The 17,893-nt window shown below is 40.4% G+C and overlaps 1 protein-coding gene across 3 annotated transcripts in view; it reads right to left on the bottom strand.

The window, feature by feature from the left end:
• Positions 1-17,893, bottom strand: part of PARD3B (par-3 family cell polarity regulator beta) — a 1,015,886-nt gene that overhangs the window by 279,544 nt on the left and 718,449 nt on the right. For all 3 annotated transcript variants that reach the window (XM_045480900.1, XM_045480902.1, XM_045480901.1), the window contains exon 18: positions 17,110-17,347. In XM_045480900.1, coding sequence (XP_045336856.1) covers positions 17,110-17,347 — 238 coding nt within the window. The remainder of the gene's footprint in view (positions 1-17,109; positions 17,348-17,893) is intronic.

The following is a 17,893-nucleotide window of genomic DNA, read 5'->3' as shown; positions in this document are numbered from 1 at the left end:
CATTTATCTTTGTGCAATTTTTGTCTTCAACATGTGTTCAAATGCACAGATACTTTAAGAAAAGCACTAAGTGGGGTGCCTGGGTGGCTCAGTCGGTTAAGCGTCCGACTTCAACTCAGGTCACGATCTTGTGGTCCGTGAGTTCGAGCCCCGCGTCGGGCTCTGGGCTGACAGCTCAGAGCCTGGAGCCTGCCTCCGATTCTGTGTCTCCCTCTCTCTCTGCCCCTCCCCCGTTCATGCTCTGTTTCTCTCTGTCTCAAAAATAAATAAAACGTTTAAAAAAAAAAAAAAAAAAGAAAAGCACTAAGTGATCAGAGACTGGTATTGCTTCCCCAGCTCCCCCTCCAGTCTTATCAATAAATCACTTGCAGCAAAATGGAAAGGATAAGAAGTCTGAGAAAAAAGAGTATCTGATTTCTAACAATCCTTCTGTAGCACAATTTTAATAATAATCAGCAGGATATTTTCCTATTTACCATCTTGTTCAAGCACATTGTGCTAAATTCAATGGTTAATGAGGACTCCTCCTGGGGATGAGACATTTGCACCTCTTTGCAGAGGTCTTACTTTTGTAGTTTCATTAACTACCAAAGAAACACATCTCACTCTTGGAAATGCGTACTCATTTACCTCAAGCCAACACTGACTTAATTCAGGTTTTTAAATTAGATGATGATCACACAGTCCACAAATATAAAAGAATAATGCATACTGGCTTTCTTGACTTGTAATCATACTTGAAATCACCACCTCCCTCATTTTCTAATTTCTGAATTTACTGAGTTGAGGTTGAACTGAGGCCACCTGTTTACTCTTCTCAACTACAGGATAAAAACTATACAGTGAGGCAATGCTAGTAGCTTTAGAGCAAGTTTAAGGATAAAGGGATATCAGGTTTGCAGATACATGTTAATCAGAAATAAAAAGGAATGGACACCTGTATCTGTATTTACATCCATATGAAGAGAAAGAAAAAGAGAGAGAGAAAATGCTAGCGCTAATGTGGCAAAATGTGAACATCTGAGGAGTCTGAGTGAAAGGTATTCAAAAATTCTTTGTACTGTTTTGGTCATTTTGACGTGAGTCTAAAATTATCTTGTAACAAATTTAAAAAAAATTCTAAGTTCTGAGGTTAAAAAGACATAAATGAGAAACCAGATCAAAGAATTTATAGACATGGTATATAAGTATGCTCTCAGACGTAATTACTATTGGCTTCTGTCTTGTAAATCAACAATCAATAACCCAAACACTTACGTTGTTTAAAGCCACTGGTCTATTGGCAACATGTAGCAATATACATTACAAAAACCATCATCCCTAAATGATATTAATGTTTCAGCCACAGCTGCCATCAATTATTTAAGACCTACTTCCTAAGCAGGTTGGTGGGTTTGTAGAATGCAAGATTTTCAGAGAAGGTAGGGAGAATAATGGAAAGAGAACCCAAACTGGATTTTATCCCAATAAGAGAATGCCTTCTGAACAATCTAGAACCCCAGGGTATATATACATAAAGGACTATTTTCATCTGGTGGTCCACCCACCAGATATAGCAAAATGACAGGACTGCTCAAAGGAGCTAAATTTCCCCCACGCTATTACACCAGTAAAATAAAGGATCAACTTATTGAAATATTGGCCCAGCTAGACTTTCTTCCATTAACAATCAGTTGAGACACATTTTTAAAGCAACAGCTTAAATGAATGGCTGTGTGTCTGTAATAATTTTGACTTAAAATGTCAACTGTATTTGAGATGCCATGTGCATTTAATCAATGTCTCTGCATTGTAAAATAAATATACTTCCGTGTGACTGCTATGCCAGCCATAAATCATAATTCACAAAGACAAGAACATCTTACCCTCTCTATTGACAGTTGTTAATGACAATACTGATTAAAATGGAATCTGCCTGCCATATTATTGTTAAACAGTCTATTAGAATTTCTATTACATCCTATAACCTACCACTATTTCTCTTTATGCTGATACATCTCTTATGGAATAAAACATGATAGACAGTTAGATTTAAAGTTTAACACTAAAAATGCAGAACTAAACAGCAGAGCTTATCACTAGGTTGTAACCTGTATTTCCAAAATTAAGAGAGTTCCTTCTGTTAGAGATTCCAGTATTCAATAAACTTGTTTCTCTCTTTTACAATACTTGAGTTTTACAAAATGAATACTTTGGATAAAAAAAAAAAACTAGAAGAATAAAAACATCAATTGTTATTTAAGAACCACATCAGCCTATGGAAATGCCTACTAGAAACTGACAGTTACTATTTCTAGAAGGGATTTCCTGGAATCAAGAATTATTTCAATGATCCGTTGTGGAATGCATACTGTGGGCAAGGCAGTGGGCAATAGCAAATATGCTGTCAGAAACGCCTAACACCTCAGGATCACTGCGGAAAGGAATTAGAGTCCCACTAGCCATGATGGATAATGGCTGAAGGAATTACATAAAGACAAAGAGGATGACCTAGAGAGGTCAGCCAGCTAGTCTAGAAGCGGTGCACTTGAGCATATTCCATTAGCAGCACAGCCCATGGTGGTGAGGAAAATAAATGGCAAATGAATTCTTGAAAGGTATGATCCACAGGGTTCAAGGAAAACTATCCTGTAAGAAAGACACAGGGCTGGAGATGCAGCCAGGAATGAGTATTCCAGGCATGACCCATCAGAAATAGGCAAGTTCCACTATACCAGTGCTCTAGTCTAAGACAACATGGTTCAAGCTGAGGTCTGCATGGGACTGTGCTTGGACTACCAGATGCTAAGATGTGGAAGGTGTTTATACAAAGCTGACCAGCGTCAGGAGAGAGATGCCTGAAAGTCAGCCCAGCTCTGTGTTTGGTTCAAGAGACCAGCAGGACCAGGAGAAACCTGAAAATTGGGTTATGTTTATGAGGAGATATGAGGGGAAGGTAGAGGGAAGAAAAATGAAGCAAAGACAGAGACACTAAGAAGAACACAAAAATTTATAAGACATGGATCTTATACTCAAGGTAGTGTAAACTCAGTGGAAAATATCAAGATGATCCAGGCCAACTCTAACACAAGTCTTGAGGAATCAGGCTTGGCCAATGACTTTTCTATGTGGCCTGAGCATATGGGGCTAAGAAGATGCTGGGTGAGCTGGAGTTAGAAGGACTGAGAATGGGGGCATCTGGGTGGCTCAGTTGGTTAAGTATGTGACTCTTGATTTTGGCTCAGGTCATGATCTCACGGTTTGGGTTTGTCGGATGAAGCCCCACGTCTGGCTCCATGCTGAGAACGCAGGACCTGCTTGGGATTCTCTCTCCCTTACTCTCTGCCCCACCCCCAGCTCATACGCGCTCTTTCTCTCTCTCTCTCTCTCAAAATTATTTAAATAAATAATTTAATTTAAAAATAAATAAATATTTAAGTAAATCAATATTTAAACAAAATAATGTAACCTTTTTTAAAAAAAGAAAAGGACAAGAAAGGCCTATCACATCCCCACATCTGTCCCCGCATCTGCATTTGTAGGGACATTCCTTGGCATCTTTGCTTATTTTTAACAATGAAAGCACTATTATTTAAATGAGTGTTAAATGCCTCGGTTTTTGGATTACTCTTGTTGTGTGTGTGTGTGTGTGTGTGTGTGTGTGTGTGTGTGTGAATTTCTCCCTCTACTTCCCTCTCCTCGCATCACAGTATAGAGGAGGAAGCTGTAATTGAAAACAGTAAAACCAGATGAAGGGAAGAAGGTAGGATAAATAGGAAAAATGTTCTGATAGCAAGTTCCAATTAACCTGTCAAAGGGTCTTTACAAAAGTATTTCAGTAATCATATCAATGTAGACATTAAATGCCGTACACAGGGGAAATGACAGAGGCATGAGAGAAATGGAGGAGATGGGCCGGGGAGGCTGGTACACAGTGTTTGGGTCAAAGTTCTAGGGAATTGGTCAAAGCCACTCCTTTCATTTTACAGTCCATCTTCATCATAAAAGCTGTTCCTTCATATACTTTGAAAATTCCAAGAGGCAAAAGGAAAGCAGAACAAATCTATGCTATTGATTTTCTACTATACATTGACTAGAGTTCAAATTTAAAGTGGAAAATTATAGTCCCTGGGGGAGAAGAAGCCTATCGATGGGAGGAACTACTACCGAAAGCCCTAAAATTAGGGTTTTTACTGTTCACTGGTGATTTTGTCTGCAATCATAGTTACAACCATTATTTTTGGTCGATGTGCCCTTCAGCTCGCTCTTTCTTGAGTTTTGAATTTATATAATATTTTTAAGGATTCTTTTGTTGGCAAGTGGGGTGCTGCTTTTAGTCATTCTTTGCTGAGACCTTTCTGCTTTGATTCCCGGAGTTAGAGGGCTTTTTCAGATACCAAGAAAGCCTTAAGAGAAGAGATGGCCGCTCAGGCTAAGGTAAGCACAAAAAATTAAGATAATAGAAGAGTTCACTCAACTTTTCTCTCAGAGCTTTCATTCTTCCATATGTTGTTTTTGTTTTTTTTTTAATTTGTAGTATACTTCTTTTGGTTTGTGGTATTACAAACAAAATTAGTTTTTATTTTTGTTTTATTTTTCAATGAATTTTTATGACTAGAGGGGCATATAAACAAAAGGTAGGGAGGGGAGTGGATAAAATGGAAAATGCAGACAGACTTGCTTAAAACTGAACAGTTTCCAGGGGTTTTTAAGGGTGATCAATCTGGGATGAGCTCACTATTCTAAAACAGACCAATGGACATACCGAGTATGAATATGTTTAAAGGCCAAATTTTCCATTTTGCCTCGAATGAGGTCTTCTGTTTTGGCAAGTTACATGCAGTAGTCTTGAGCCATCTCCCTCAATTCCGTGCCATTTCACTTTGTTAAACTGACTTTTCAGATTGCCAGCCCTTACCGGTTTTAGTCTATAGACCCATCTGCGCTATAAGCATTATCAGCCAATGGCCAAGCAGTTGATGATCGCAATGACAACTTATGCACATACTGCAAGTGTACAGAAGGTGTGTATCTCCCAGGCAAAGACAAACTGCCATTCAAGAAGGTAATTGTGCAAGTAGGTTTGAGCATCTCACTTTCAGTATTTTTACCAAGTACACTGCAAATAGTCTGACCATACTTTTATGGGATCCATGGAAGCTCTGCTTATTTAAAAGGAGCTTAACACATTGTATGTTACTTTACTATTAGAACTTCTGTACCCTACCACCCTTTAAGGAAAGATCGCAGGTACCAGGAGAAGACATCTGACTTGTTGACTGTGTTCTCTCCAAACTGAGCACTGAGACTGTCACTTATAAGACAGTCCGTCAGTATTTTTTGAATGAACGAAAGACGTCAGGGGAACAAAAAGAAAAGACTGGCTGCATGCTTACAACATGCTTGTTGTACACTTACCAGGTACTTGCTTAAAAGTATTGAATAAATTATTTCAGAAAAGATTTGGGATCGCTCCACTCAACCTAGAAAAGCAGCTTGGAAATAGATATAAAAATCCATGTATTTAAAAAAAGCCCAGGGTAGGTTTCTTAGGGGCGAAGAAGCAGAGAGGGTATACACCTGAATTCCAACCACAATTATGGTTATAATCTCACAAAATGGCTCTTAATTTTAAATCCCATTTTAATTGCTAATAATTTCGTATTTATGGGTCATCTTAATTAGACAGTGAGTCTAAGCAAAAGGTTCATGCTGTATATTTTTTTCTGGGTTTCCCCAGGGTAGCACTTGATAGATAATCAAGTAATAAACTGATTGGCAATTTTTTTCATATCGTTTTAGATGGATATTTATCATTTTTAATTTTAAAGTACTTCAGGGAGGTCAATTCTACAACCTGTTCAGAAACCTCATTCCAGTGCTTAACAACTGTCTTCTTTTTTATATCTAACCTCATTTTTTTTTTTTCTGATAGTGATTTTGGCCCATTTTCTCTAGCCCTGTCCTCAGTGGAGATGGAGAACAGCTGGTTACTATTACCACTTAACTCATCCTTCAACCTTTTCTTCAAACAGAAATTAAAAAAAATAATTAACTCCCAATGCAGTTCACCCTCTTTCTTCTTTTTGAACCACTTCCGCTGTTTTCATTATTTTCAGTACTATTATCTAGAATGACTGAAGGGCACAACACATTAATATCCAAATAAGTCTATTCTAATTAGCACACCATCATGCCGTTAGACAGCAAAAACTCAGTAAGGGCCAACACTGTGAAAAGTGTTGTGAGGGAGCCACTTTGTTTAGAGGAATTTCTGATCGCACTGAGGACACGAGACAAAGATGTAAAAACCTGAACTAAAACCCAAGCCTGCCTATGGGAAGTCCAAAATAAGAAGATTGGGGGTGTAGGAGTTTTGATGAGAAAAAGAGACATGCAGTTCAAAGAAGGATTCATAAAGGTGATGGGGCTTAAGGTGGGCTTCAGAGGGAGAAAGCAGGACTGAGAGAGAGAGAGAAAGGGAGGGAGGAGGTGCTATCTTAGGGTTTCACAAAGGTCGTTTTGGGTAATCCGTTAGAGTGGTGAGTTTGCACAAAGGAACAGTTGAAAACAATGATAGAAAAATAAATTAGGATGGCTATAGAGGTATTGAATGCCAGCCTAAACAATTTGAACTTTAGGAGCTGACAGCTCCCATGTGGGGGCTCCCAGGAATGGCTGCATCAGAATCATCCAAGACACCCAGGCCTCATCCTAGACCTCTGATGTAAGGTCCAGGGATCTTTAATTGTAACCAGCTCTGTAGAGGCTCCAGAGGACCGTTGGATTTTGAGAACTCCTAGGTAATTGGGAACCTCTTGGCTCCTAGAGCAGAACTGGTTCTATTTTAAGAACATTTTGTGGGCCGGGCGTTTTTCATATATCATCTAATTCACTCTCAAAGCAATTCTATAAAGTAGATGCTATTATTATTCCAATTTTACAGAAGAGGAAACTAACCACAGAGTAGTTAAGCAGGTGCTGAAGGACCAACAGCTAAAGAGAAATGTAGCTGGAGTTTGAACCTAAGTAGATTTGGCTCCAGAGGATCTGTTTCTTGCCCCTAAGCTACAGTGAATTTTAGTGGAGAAGGTTTTCATTAAATATATGATCACCAAATGAATACATGACCATTAGCTATGCCTAGGATGAACTGGAATGAAGAAAGGAAGAAAGCAGGCAGGTAGGAGTTTGTTGAAACAACCTCATTATAGAAGACAAAGACCGCGGTTAGTGAATGATGATGGAGGTGGAGGCTGAGATGGAAGAGAGTCTTTTGCACACATCAGCAGGGTTGCTGGCAAGACAGTGGGCTCTCGGATGGCACGGGATTCCTGGCAGTGCCTCCTACAGAATCAGGAACGTCGGAATGAGCTGGTGACTCAGATGGGTGGATGACGCATGAGATTTCAGCCATGTTGAAGCTGAGGTTGAGGCAAGGCCACCATGCAGAAATGATCAGCAGCTAGCTGGAGAAGCAAAATTGGATTGCCTCCAAAATCCTGTTAGATATTATTTAGCATGGTTGAGATAATAGTCCTAGATGTGCAATCCAATAATATTTGTGTATCTCTTATCCATTTTTCAATTTGTGTATCTCCTCTATCTGTCTGTAATTGTTCTGGGAAGACTCTGGCTTATATGGTTATTATGCCAAAGATTCAAGCCTTTTCCCTTAATTACAAACCATCTCATATTGTTAAATTGCTCCTTCATAGGTTGGCTTAAGACAGGAAAATCCAACAAATAGCAAAAATAAAAAAAAGTATGGGTTCTACAGGGTGTATGAAAGTAGATACAGAATTATGGCTGGTGTCAATGCATTTTTAGATGCGAATACAATAGCTGCAACGATTAAGAGGGGTTTGGGTATTATTATCAGTTCAAATCTGGCTCTCGGCAGGCAGAGTCACTTCTCAATGTCTCATTCTTTATTACCTGCGAAGTAAAGCTACTATTTGCCACCCTCATCTCCCATGCATCTTAAAGATGGATGCTAGCAAATTACATTGAAGTTCTCAGATAAAAGGTGCTAAACAAAGAACTAATTTCATTTTTCCCTCAAGCAAATTATTAAATCTATACATGTCATTATCTAATAGTATTAAGTAAACATTGCACAAGGACACGACATTGTGCTGGACATGCTACAAAGCAAATTAGGCAAATGCAGTCACAACTAGGAACTTGTAAGTGTTTATATATATGAGTAAACTTGCTGTTAATATGTTTTATTAGTTATTTAATACGAGTATGCAAATAGGTCCATTAGGAAATCCTTTGCATTTTATTAATCCAGCATTTTAAATGATTATATTTCACCTTAAATGCTAATGAAGTTTATTTATTAATGTGTATCTTCCACTTTAGCACCTGTGAAAGTTCTCTTTAGCATATCAATTTCTTTAAAAGTTAAGCCGACATCTTTCTTTTTTCCACTGGACTTTTGTTCTGATCTGTTAACAAATCTAAACCTCATTATCCAAGAAAAGTAATGAGATAAAGGGGTCTATTTTTCTTCGGTGCTCTTTCATAATTCACATTACCGTTAATGGGAGTTGTGCACGCATATTAAGAGAAGAAGAGAACCCTAATTACACAAATAAGCCTTTTGGTTGACACTCTGTGTGATCATTTGTTATTATGAAAAATACGAGAAAATCGTCTTGCTTTGGACAGTCATAAACAGAGCGATGGAGGAATCGAGATTACATTTGGTAGGAAGAAAAGGAGATGAACAGCAATCAGCTTTTAAAATGATTTTGAAAACAAGCTACCCATACATTTTTGTACTAATTAACTCCATCTATGCCCCTCGCTGCTCTATGAACATATACTGAAAGAAAACAGATAGAGTGATAAACAAACATTTGCAGGCATGCGTGACAGCTGAAAAAAATTACTAAAGTCAGACACCAAATAAACTCTGTGCGTGGGGCACTGCAGCGGCTCATTTGTCTGTGCACTCAGCTCATCTGTCTCTGGGTCTTCTTTGACTTAAGAAATAAATGTTGGCCACACAACCCTAAATTTGTTTGATCCAAATTTAATCTATACTTTTTAGTTACCATACTTGCCTCTATCTTCATCATTTTCTATCACTTGCCCTATTCCCAGAGGCTCTCCTTCCACTTCTTTAGGTTCTTCTGTTTGCAATCTATTCCTATTGTGATGCTAATTTTCCTCTCTGGTGCTTAGTTGCAAACGAACAAAAGCTAGGATGTATAATACATAAATATATAAATATTATCAGCTATCACACCACTGGGTTTAATGGCAGTCAATATCGGTATATTACACTCTCTACTTTGCAATTCCATTACGGGCTCAACACTGCTGGTCATAAAATGTAGCATTCTGAGCCCAGGCCTGTGATAGTAATAATGAAAAAAAAAGGCGGGGGGGAGGGTCATTTCTCTTCCTAACTCGAATGAAAAATTAAAATTGCTAGGGCACTTAGCTCAAAGGAAAATTGGCAAATTAGTAAAATGAAGAAACAAATATTCGTGGTTCATATTATGAAAGAGAAAGTAAATAATTTAAGATGAATTGTGAGGTGAGAAAATGCAGTTACCAAAAAAGACAAAAAAGAAGCCTAATAAAATTTCAATGTATTTCAGCTTCTATTCCTTTTTCACTCAATCGTAGCGAGCCATGAAAAAGGATGGATGGTTGTACCTGTAAGTATCCTTTGACATGCAAATGTATTTCTTTGCCAGTCATATATTTCTCTCATGCTCAATACATGTAGCCATTTCGCCCTGATCCTGTAAGGTTCTCTGTTTCCCATGTATTTCTGTATACAGCTTGCAGCTGAATGAAGAAGTTTGACCTACTTTGGCTTTCATGTTTCATCTGAAATTTCATGTTTCAAACTGGCCTCTACTTCATGAAGCAAAGCACCTTATCTCCAGCTTGTTGTTGGCCTTTTTGCCTTTGGGGAAATGACTGTTAAAATTTCATTGGCCTGGCTACATTAGATAGGTTACCCTTCATACCCATAAAGTTGAAGGGATACCCAGACATTTTACAACCACTATCTAGAAAGAGGTAATGACAGGCACAGCCACATTACATTTATTGTACATGAGACCTATAACAGCCGTTATGGGATCAAGGTAAAGAGGAAAAATGTATGACAGATGTCATGCTCCCTGGAGATTTAAGTATTCAGTCTCTATCTAACCTAATTTAAAAATCAAGTCAAAATGTATCTTTATGGGTAATGTATTATAAGACAACTTCCAAGGCAACTCAATGAAATAACTATGAGCCATGCACTGAGAATATCAAGTCCAAAACCCATCCATACACTCTGGTCTGAAATAAAATACATGAAGGAAAAAAATACAGAAGAAAAAAATCCTGTTTCTCCATTTGAGTCCATTTTCTATTCGTATTCAATACCACCAAATAATTAGATGACCTTTGAAAACAGTTCAAGTTATATTTAGAAAGGAGTGACCCAAAGCTTATAAGATAGACATGACTGAATTTTAGCTATGTCATTACTTCTTATAGTTTATTAAACAAAATTGTACAGTCTGAAGAAAAATTAGCATGACCAAATAGCAATTAGAGGGAAAAAAATGAAACAGAAATTCAATGGGCTCCAAGTCAAAGGCAGAATCTGATGGCTGGCTAAGGCCACGCAGGAAGACAAAAAGTAAAGCCTATCAAGTCAGGTGCTACAGTGACAGATTTGCCTACATCAATTAACTTCAATTTCACAACAACTTGGAGAAGGTGTGTTACTGTCCCATTCGCTGCTGAGTAGACTGAGACTCAAAGGGATTAATGAAGGCCACAGAGGCTGTAATGAAAAGGTTTTTAACTAGGTTAAGTATTAATTAATGGTGATGATGTCTGTGTTGTTTGTGGTGATGGAGGAAGGTGTGTGTGTGTGTGCGCGCGCACAGAAGTGTTCCTTTTATTTATTTATTTTTTTCATGTTTATTTACTTATTTTGAGAGAGACCAAGAGCACACATGTGTGCAGAGAGGGGAGGGACAGAAAGAGAGGGAAAGAAAGAATCCCAAGAAGGCTCCTCCCTGTCAGTGCAGAGGCTGACTCAGGGCTTGATCTCACAAACCATGACACTATGACTGAGCCAAAATCAAGAGTCAGATACTTAACCAAGTCAACTACCCAGGTGCCCGAGAAGGTGCTCCTTTTAAAACAATCCACAGTAAGATGCCCTTATGTAGAGTTGCCCTAGTTTCAATAAAACAGTATATTAGTATAAAACCAATGAAACATAGACGTTTTAGCATTCCCAAAGGTTAGAAATAAAAAGCTGATGCCTCTAGATTAAAAAAAAATTCTTCTGTCATTAGGATTCATAATTTAGTCTTCTCTATGTAGAAACTGAGCCAGCGTATCACTGGGGTATACCTACCTTACCTGAGTTAAGAAACAAAGAATATCCAACTGGGCACCTGGCTGGCTCAGTCAGTAGAGCATGTGACCTTTAATCTCGGGGTTGTGAGTTCAAGCCCCACATTAGGCATGGAGCCTACTTAAAAAAAAAAAAAAAAAAAGAATATCCAACTGATGGGCTAGGAGGAATAGCACTGACACAGACAGTTACAAATCAAGTCCAGCATTTAGATTACAGCCCACATGTCTTCAGAATGTTTACTTCAGGTGTAATAGGCCTTTATGTACTAAAATAGACACAGTTTGGGTTAGCGTTTTGTTATAGCTTTATGTGAGGTTGGTTTAAAAATGACCTCATATTCGTATGCTGAAAAAGAAAAAAAAAAGAGCAGGCATAAAGTGATTTGGCTTTAGGACCACAGCATGCTAGGTTCTGATAACAAATCTGCTGAAATTAAGTGGAGCTTGGGCAGATACACAGCCTGTTAGGCAGTTAGTTACTATGGGGGAGATGACCCCATCCCTTCTGACTTTACCTTCTTCATAACACCTGCTACAGTCTGAAATAATCTCAATTATCTTGAGTTACTTGTTTATTCTCTCCTCGTCACTGGAATGCAAATTACACAGGAGCCACAGCCTGGCTGTCTTGTTCAGCACCAAATAAATTGACTATTGATTCCCTCAAGTTGACAAGGTAGTGCTTTGTCCCAGAGGTATCCATCCCAGCCAAATGTCTCACCTCTCCCTGGGAAATCCATTGCTACAAGTAATTTACATGTTTATGTGATATTTTGCTTGTTTGGTTTTACACTCACTGTAAGACATTCAAAAGTCTTTGAGTTTTCCTTCATTAAAATAAAAAAAAAAAAAAAAACCAAACCAAAACAAAACAAAAAACCCAAAGAACACCATAAAAGCAAGGACTTCATTGGTGTATGCCTAGTGACTAGAACAGTGCCTGATGCAAAATAAGCCTTTGATAGATAATGTGGAATAAATGAAGAGTAATTATGAATACGCTTGGCAAAGAGTAAGCATTCCATATACATTATTAATCAAATGACTATGGGCAAACAAATTTTTGAAACAGAGGTGACGTTTTCTATTGGAAGGTTTACCACTTTGTTATTTGCTAATCATAGCAAAGTCAACAAGGAGTTTACTAGGCATGCTTCCTTCTGGTACCAAATGGCACAAAGGGTATAGAAAAGGTACTTGATCGAGGTCAAAGTTTTCCGTTCAGGGTCCAGCACAAGTTGATAATTCAAAGGTCTTTGAAGTGAGTGGCCTAAACTATCAAAAGGAAACAGCAGCAAGTATGATATAAAGGAATGGATTTTAAATACAGATCTGTGACAGCATTCAGTTTAAGGAACGTAAAGATCCACGAGGTTATTAAATAATTAAGAGATCAGGGACTGAATGCTAGGCTTTCCACTCTAGGCAGGGCAAGATTTTGTTAGCTAAAGGATATTTCTCTTCAATGCTTAGAAAATATCTGCTAGAGCCCAGGAAAGCAGCCTGGGGCTGACAGCATTTGGCTTGTGTACTGAGGGGGTCTGAGCCTCAGATTGCAAGGAGCTGTAAGGAGCCACAGGCATGGTAGCGGGTATTGCCATGAAGAGTACGATGCCCTAAGGAAGCCAGACACATGATGAAAAAATTGAAGCGCCTCGATCCCCTAACGTTCTCTTTCAACAGCAGGTAAACAGGATTCGGAGAAACTAGGAAAGCGGGTAGGTTCTTGATCTGCATAGTTTGCCATCATAATTCCTGGCCTGTGTAAGAGCCACAGTTGAATCTACGAGGAGGTAATTCTGAAATCAGCAAAGCATACTGGAACCAGACCACACATTGAAAGGTATGAATTAATGAGATCCCCGTAAGTTTTTCAAAAGGATCAGGAGGAGGTCAAATTAACTAACGAGCTAAACCATACGACTACATATCATGAACACAAACGGACCAGCTGATATCAGAAAAGCACACAACACTTAGCTTTTTACAAGCGAGAGCAAAGCCACTGCTAACGCATTCGCTCTTTCATGGCGCGTGGTTTGGTGAAGGGAGGGAGGCCATTTCGGTCCCCATTCGTGCCCTCGGCCAGGTGCCACTGTACACGGCACAGGGGCAACATCCTACATTAAAGCTCCATGTCGGGAGAGTGGCTGCGAACCCAGATAATGGAAAAAATAATACATATTTAAACCACACGCCCAACTCCTAGGGAAGCTTAAAGCGATCAATCTTTTTTAAATAAGAAAGAAACTAAGTCAATAGCATCTGAGCAACAGATGAGAATTCAAGCAAAATCTGTTGGCTAATGGTAACAGCTTTTGTGTTCTTTGCTGTTGAAAGTGTGCATGTAGCAGCAACTCCAATATGCTCGCAAACTCAGACGCAAAAGGCTATGGAAAACAGTTGCTATTTTTACACTGGAGATAAAATCAAACACCACCTTTCAGATCTTAATTTTGCTAAAACAGGAGAAGGAAACAAAGCGGAGTTGCTAGATGTCGAAAGGATCTAGGGCCTGTGATTTCCAGCACAGGCCAATATGGCGTCTATTGGGCAACACAAAGAATAGCTGTCTCTGAATTATGGGCAACGGGGCCTGAACGTGCCAAATCAAAGCGTCTGAAACGGAACACAGAGCTAAGGCTTGATTTAGTAATATTCTAGAAAATGGGATATGTGAAGTTCGAACAGTCTTTATATGTATAGCCTACTCTAGTTAAATCGTTACAGTTTTTTTTCTTTAACACCTTAGATTAAAGAGGAAATTGTTTCCTTATAAATGAGTACGATATTGTAGAAGTAGTAATAGTAATTATAACAACTGTATTAGTTTTCTATTGATGCTGTAAAAAGAATTTCTATGAACTTAGTGGCTTAACCAATAGAAATGGGCTGAAATTAAGGATTTGGCAGGCTACGTTCCTTTCTGGAGGCTTTCCAGAGAGAATCCACTCCTCTGTCCTTCCCAACTTCTAGAGGCTGCCCTCATTCCGTGGCTCATGGCCACCTCCCTCCAAATCAAAGCCAGCAATGTTGCATTCCTCTGTACCTTCCTTCCATAGCCACATCTTCTACTTTTAAGGCTCCATGTAATCACCATGGGCCTTTGGGGGAAATCCAGGATAATCACCTTTATCTTAAGGTCAGCTGATCAGCAACCTTAATTCCATCTGCATCGTGATTTGCCTTTGTCATGCAACATAACATTCACAGGTATCAGGGTTTGGGACATGGACATCTTTAGGTGGCCATTATTCTGCCACAATAATTAACATTAATTGAATGTGTATGTCTTGCCAGGTGCCATTCTAAGCATGTTACGTGTAACCAAACCAATATAATTCTCATCATAATGGTATACTCTAATTCTCATTTTTCAGATGAGGAAACTGAGGCACAGAGATTAAATAATGTGCCCAATGCTACCTAGAAAGAGAGGTAGAAAGGCCGGGACTGAATTTAGCATTCCCCACGCAGAGCCTGCACTGTTAACCTCTGAGCTCCATAAATAAATTCAAAGGCAATTCTCTCTATATATTTGTATTGTGTGTGTCATTATTATCAGGATGCTTAAAGCATAGCCCTCAAATTCTGGCAATAATTACCTGGAAAAAGGGCAAGTTTAACATTCAAAATGTCAACTGGAAAGACAGAGTCTATAGAGACCACCAGGAAAAACAAACCAATGCCTACTGAGAAATTTGTCCCCCTGTGTCAGTATTATCTGCATTGCCTAAATGTGACGTTGCAATTTCAAGATCTCTCTCTCTCTCTCTCTCTCTCTCTCTCTCTCTATATATATATATATATATATATATATATAATAACAGATTATATTTATGTTCATGTGTTATATATGAATAACAGACATGGAACAGAACTTTCGTTTCTGTCTGAAATTTCAGTTGAAAAATCCCAAACTGAAAACATCTGATGACAAATGCCACCCAGCATTCTTGACAGAGACATCTCCTAGGGGCTTAATAAGAAGTAGCCAGCATCACCTCTCACCTCTCACCTTTAGCCCATGGAAAAGTAGACCCTGAGAGAGGGATTTTCTGTGATGGAGAATTACAGGAATACAGAAAGTAATGCAAAGGGGTGTCTCCCCCTCACACCCCCAATAAAATAAATAAGAAGACTGCAACAACACCCCGGAGAGAATGTGAAGGCCATAGAGGAGACGGCAATCCCCCTTCCTACCTGTTTGCTTGAGACTTGCAAACATTTACTGACACGCTCCCTTCCCCATGCATGCGAGCTTGGAAGGGTTTGGGACATGGCTGTCGAGCTAGGGAGGCACAAAATGGGGCTCGGCTCTGCCAAAGAGAAGTCTGAACACGCCAGGCTGGTTGGGGCATCCCTACGGCAGGATGAGGAGAGAGGGGAGCAACGAGAAGAGGCTGCAACGAGAAGGGCAAGAGCTCAGCAATTCCAGTGAGCCAAGTGGATGCTGCAGAAGGAGGGTTAGGCTACAGCCATCTCAAAGTGCCACCATCACAGTCTCTCTGCCAGGGGTGGGGGGAAGGAGACCTCCGGGTGTGCTGTGTGAGGTCAGAGATGAAGGGCCAGAGGGTCTCAGGAGGTCAGTGGGAAATGTATCTCCTAGGTAGTGGCAATAAGGAACTCCTGAAAAATCTACAAAAATAGTCCACAAAGGCCCCCGTCAGCAGATTATGCCAGATCCAGACACTTGTTTGAGTACAACTCCACCACTATTTTAATAAGGCCCTTCCTTCCCTCCCTGCCGGGTCCAGAGACTGAGAAGCAGGAGAAGGTGGAATCTACCACCACATCGTGGGGCCCCTCCTTGGGGTTGAGGCTTGAGGGGCAGGGCCGGGAAGTTTCGAGGACATTAGACTGGCATTTTAGACCCTGACGCAGAGGCGGTTTCAATCCCCAAAGGGACCAGAAAGCCATCAGCTGGAGTGACGTCATCAAATTGTGGACACTCTGTCAGTGTCAACAAAGCAGATCTGGGAGCAGCTGTAGGAGAAGAGACAAAGTGCTTTTCTGACTGTGCCCTGCTGAGCCATGCCCGTTGGACAGGCTGGCTGCATACGGAATCTCGTGCCCCAGCCCCGCTGAGTTGGGAGAGCGGGTACGCTCGCCTCACTGTGAAAAGGAACACAGTAAGACTCAGGGCGACACGTGAAGCCCAGCAGCTCGGGTGAGGAGGGTCACGGACCAAGAACAGGCTCATCTGACTCCAGATCCAGTGACATGTCCTCCGACCACAGGGCTTCCATGGCTGAGAGCCGATGCACCCGCAGGCCCGGCCACGCACACACCTACCGCTACGCGGCAGGTGAGGGCGGTTCAGTACCCTGTGTTCTCTAACTCCGAGCAGGTGTTGTAGAGGCAGCAGCTGGGGACTTCCTCGCCTCTTGCTTTCCCTGTACGGATGGAAGAGGCGTTCAATTTACCCGCATAACGCTTTGGTACCAAGGACCGCGGGCCCTGCCCGTATCTCTACCAGGCATTAGCCTTCCTTTCACAACAAATTTCTAACAGCCTCCTGCCATCACCACGAGCTTCCGGAGCCACCCAAGAAGGCTCCTTCTGCTTCTGCAGAAAAGGAACAAGCACATTCGCAATTTAGATTTTTTCCCATTTGGCTAATCAGGAGGGAAAGCCTGACTTTTTCCTGGGTGCACACAGATGAGCGATCTCACCGGGAGAAGCCACAAAGCAAAACAATCCTGTGGTGCTTTCACAGCGAGTCCATACCTCAGCATGGCACCAAAACCTTTCTTCTTTATTTTCCTTTCAGGATCTCCGTTTTCCTCTTTCAGCTTCTTCTCCTTGACTTTCATTTTGCCTTTTTCCTTCTTCTTCTCCTTCTCTTTTGGTTTTTTGATTTTCCTGGCTTTATTTTCCACGTCCTCTAGCTCAGAGCTCCCCTGAGGGGCAGCTTCACAATTCAGAGCTCCTTGGCCGGAGCGAGAGCTCTTATCAGACAGACCGTCTGTACGGAGAGAAAAATCAATACACGTGGTCAGGGGCACTTTCCGTTAGTATATCAAGAAAAGTTCAAATGTAAAATGCAGAAGAATGAATAAGGCCTTCCAGAGTTCTACCCTTGCACGTGGCTACTTGTATCCTTTGAAGAGACAACTGCCGAAATCTGGTTACTTCGAGCAAGGTTTGATGTTGGGAGTGGGGAGCAATTGGTGGTTTGGCCGGTGGTATGAAAGGTCTGATATGTGGTAAAACACTAATATCTCTGAAAGCCAGCTTGTTAACCATGATCGGCTCAGAAAGCCCATATGCTGGGAAACAAACAGGGCGAGTGTATTTCCAGGAGAGGTTTCTGAGCACAAATGTAACCTAACTGCTTCTGCCCAATTAATGCAGTCAGTCCTCAGGTTGATGCTGCTTCTAATGACTTCAATAAGAATGTCAAGAAATGCATACTTATGCTCCTACCCTAAGGGTAAATGACAGTTGGTCCTTGTAAGAAGGTGAAGGAGAACATTTCTTTAGCATATTTGCACTGTCAAATAAATTGCAT

This window comes from Leopardus geoffroyi, chromosome C1 (assembly GCF_018350155.1).
Source record: "Leopardus geoffroyi isolate Oge1 chromosome C1, O.geoffroyi_Oge1_pat1.0, whole genome shotgun sequence".
NCBI classification, from domain to species: Eukaryota; Metazoa; Chordata; class Mammalia; order Carnivora; family Felidae; genus Leopardus; species Leopardus geoffroyi.
This window is presented reverse-complemented; position numbering and strand designations above follow the sequence as displayed.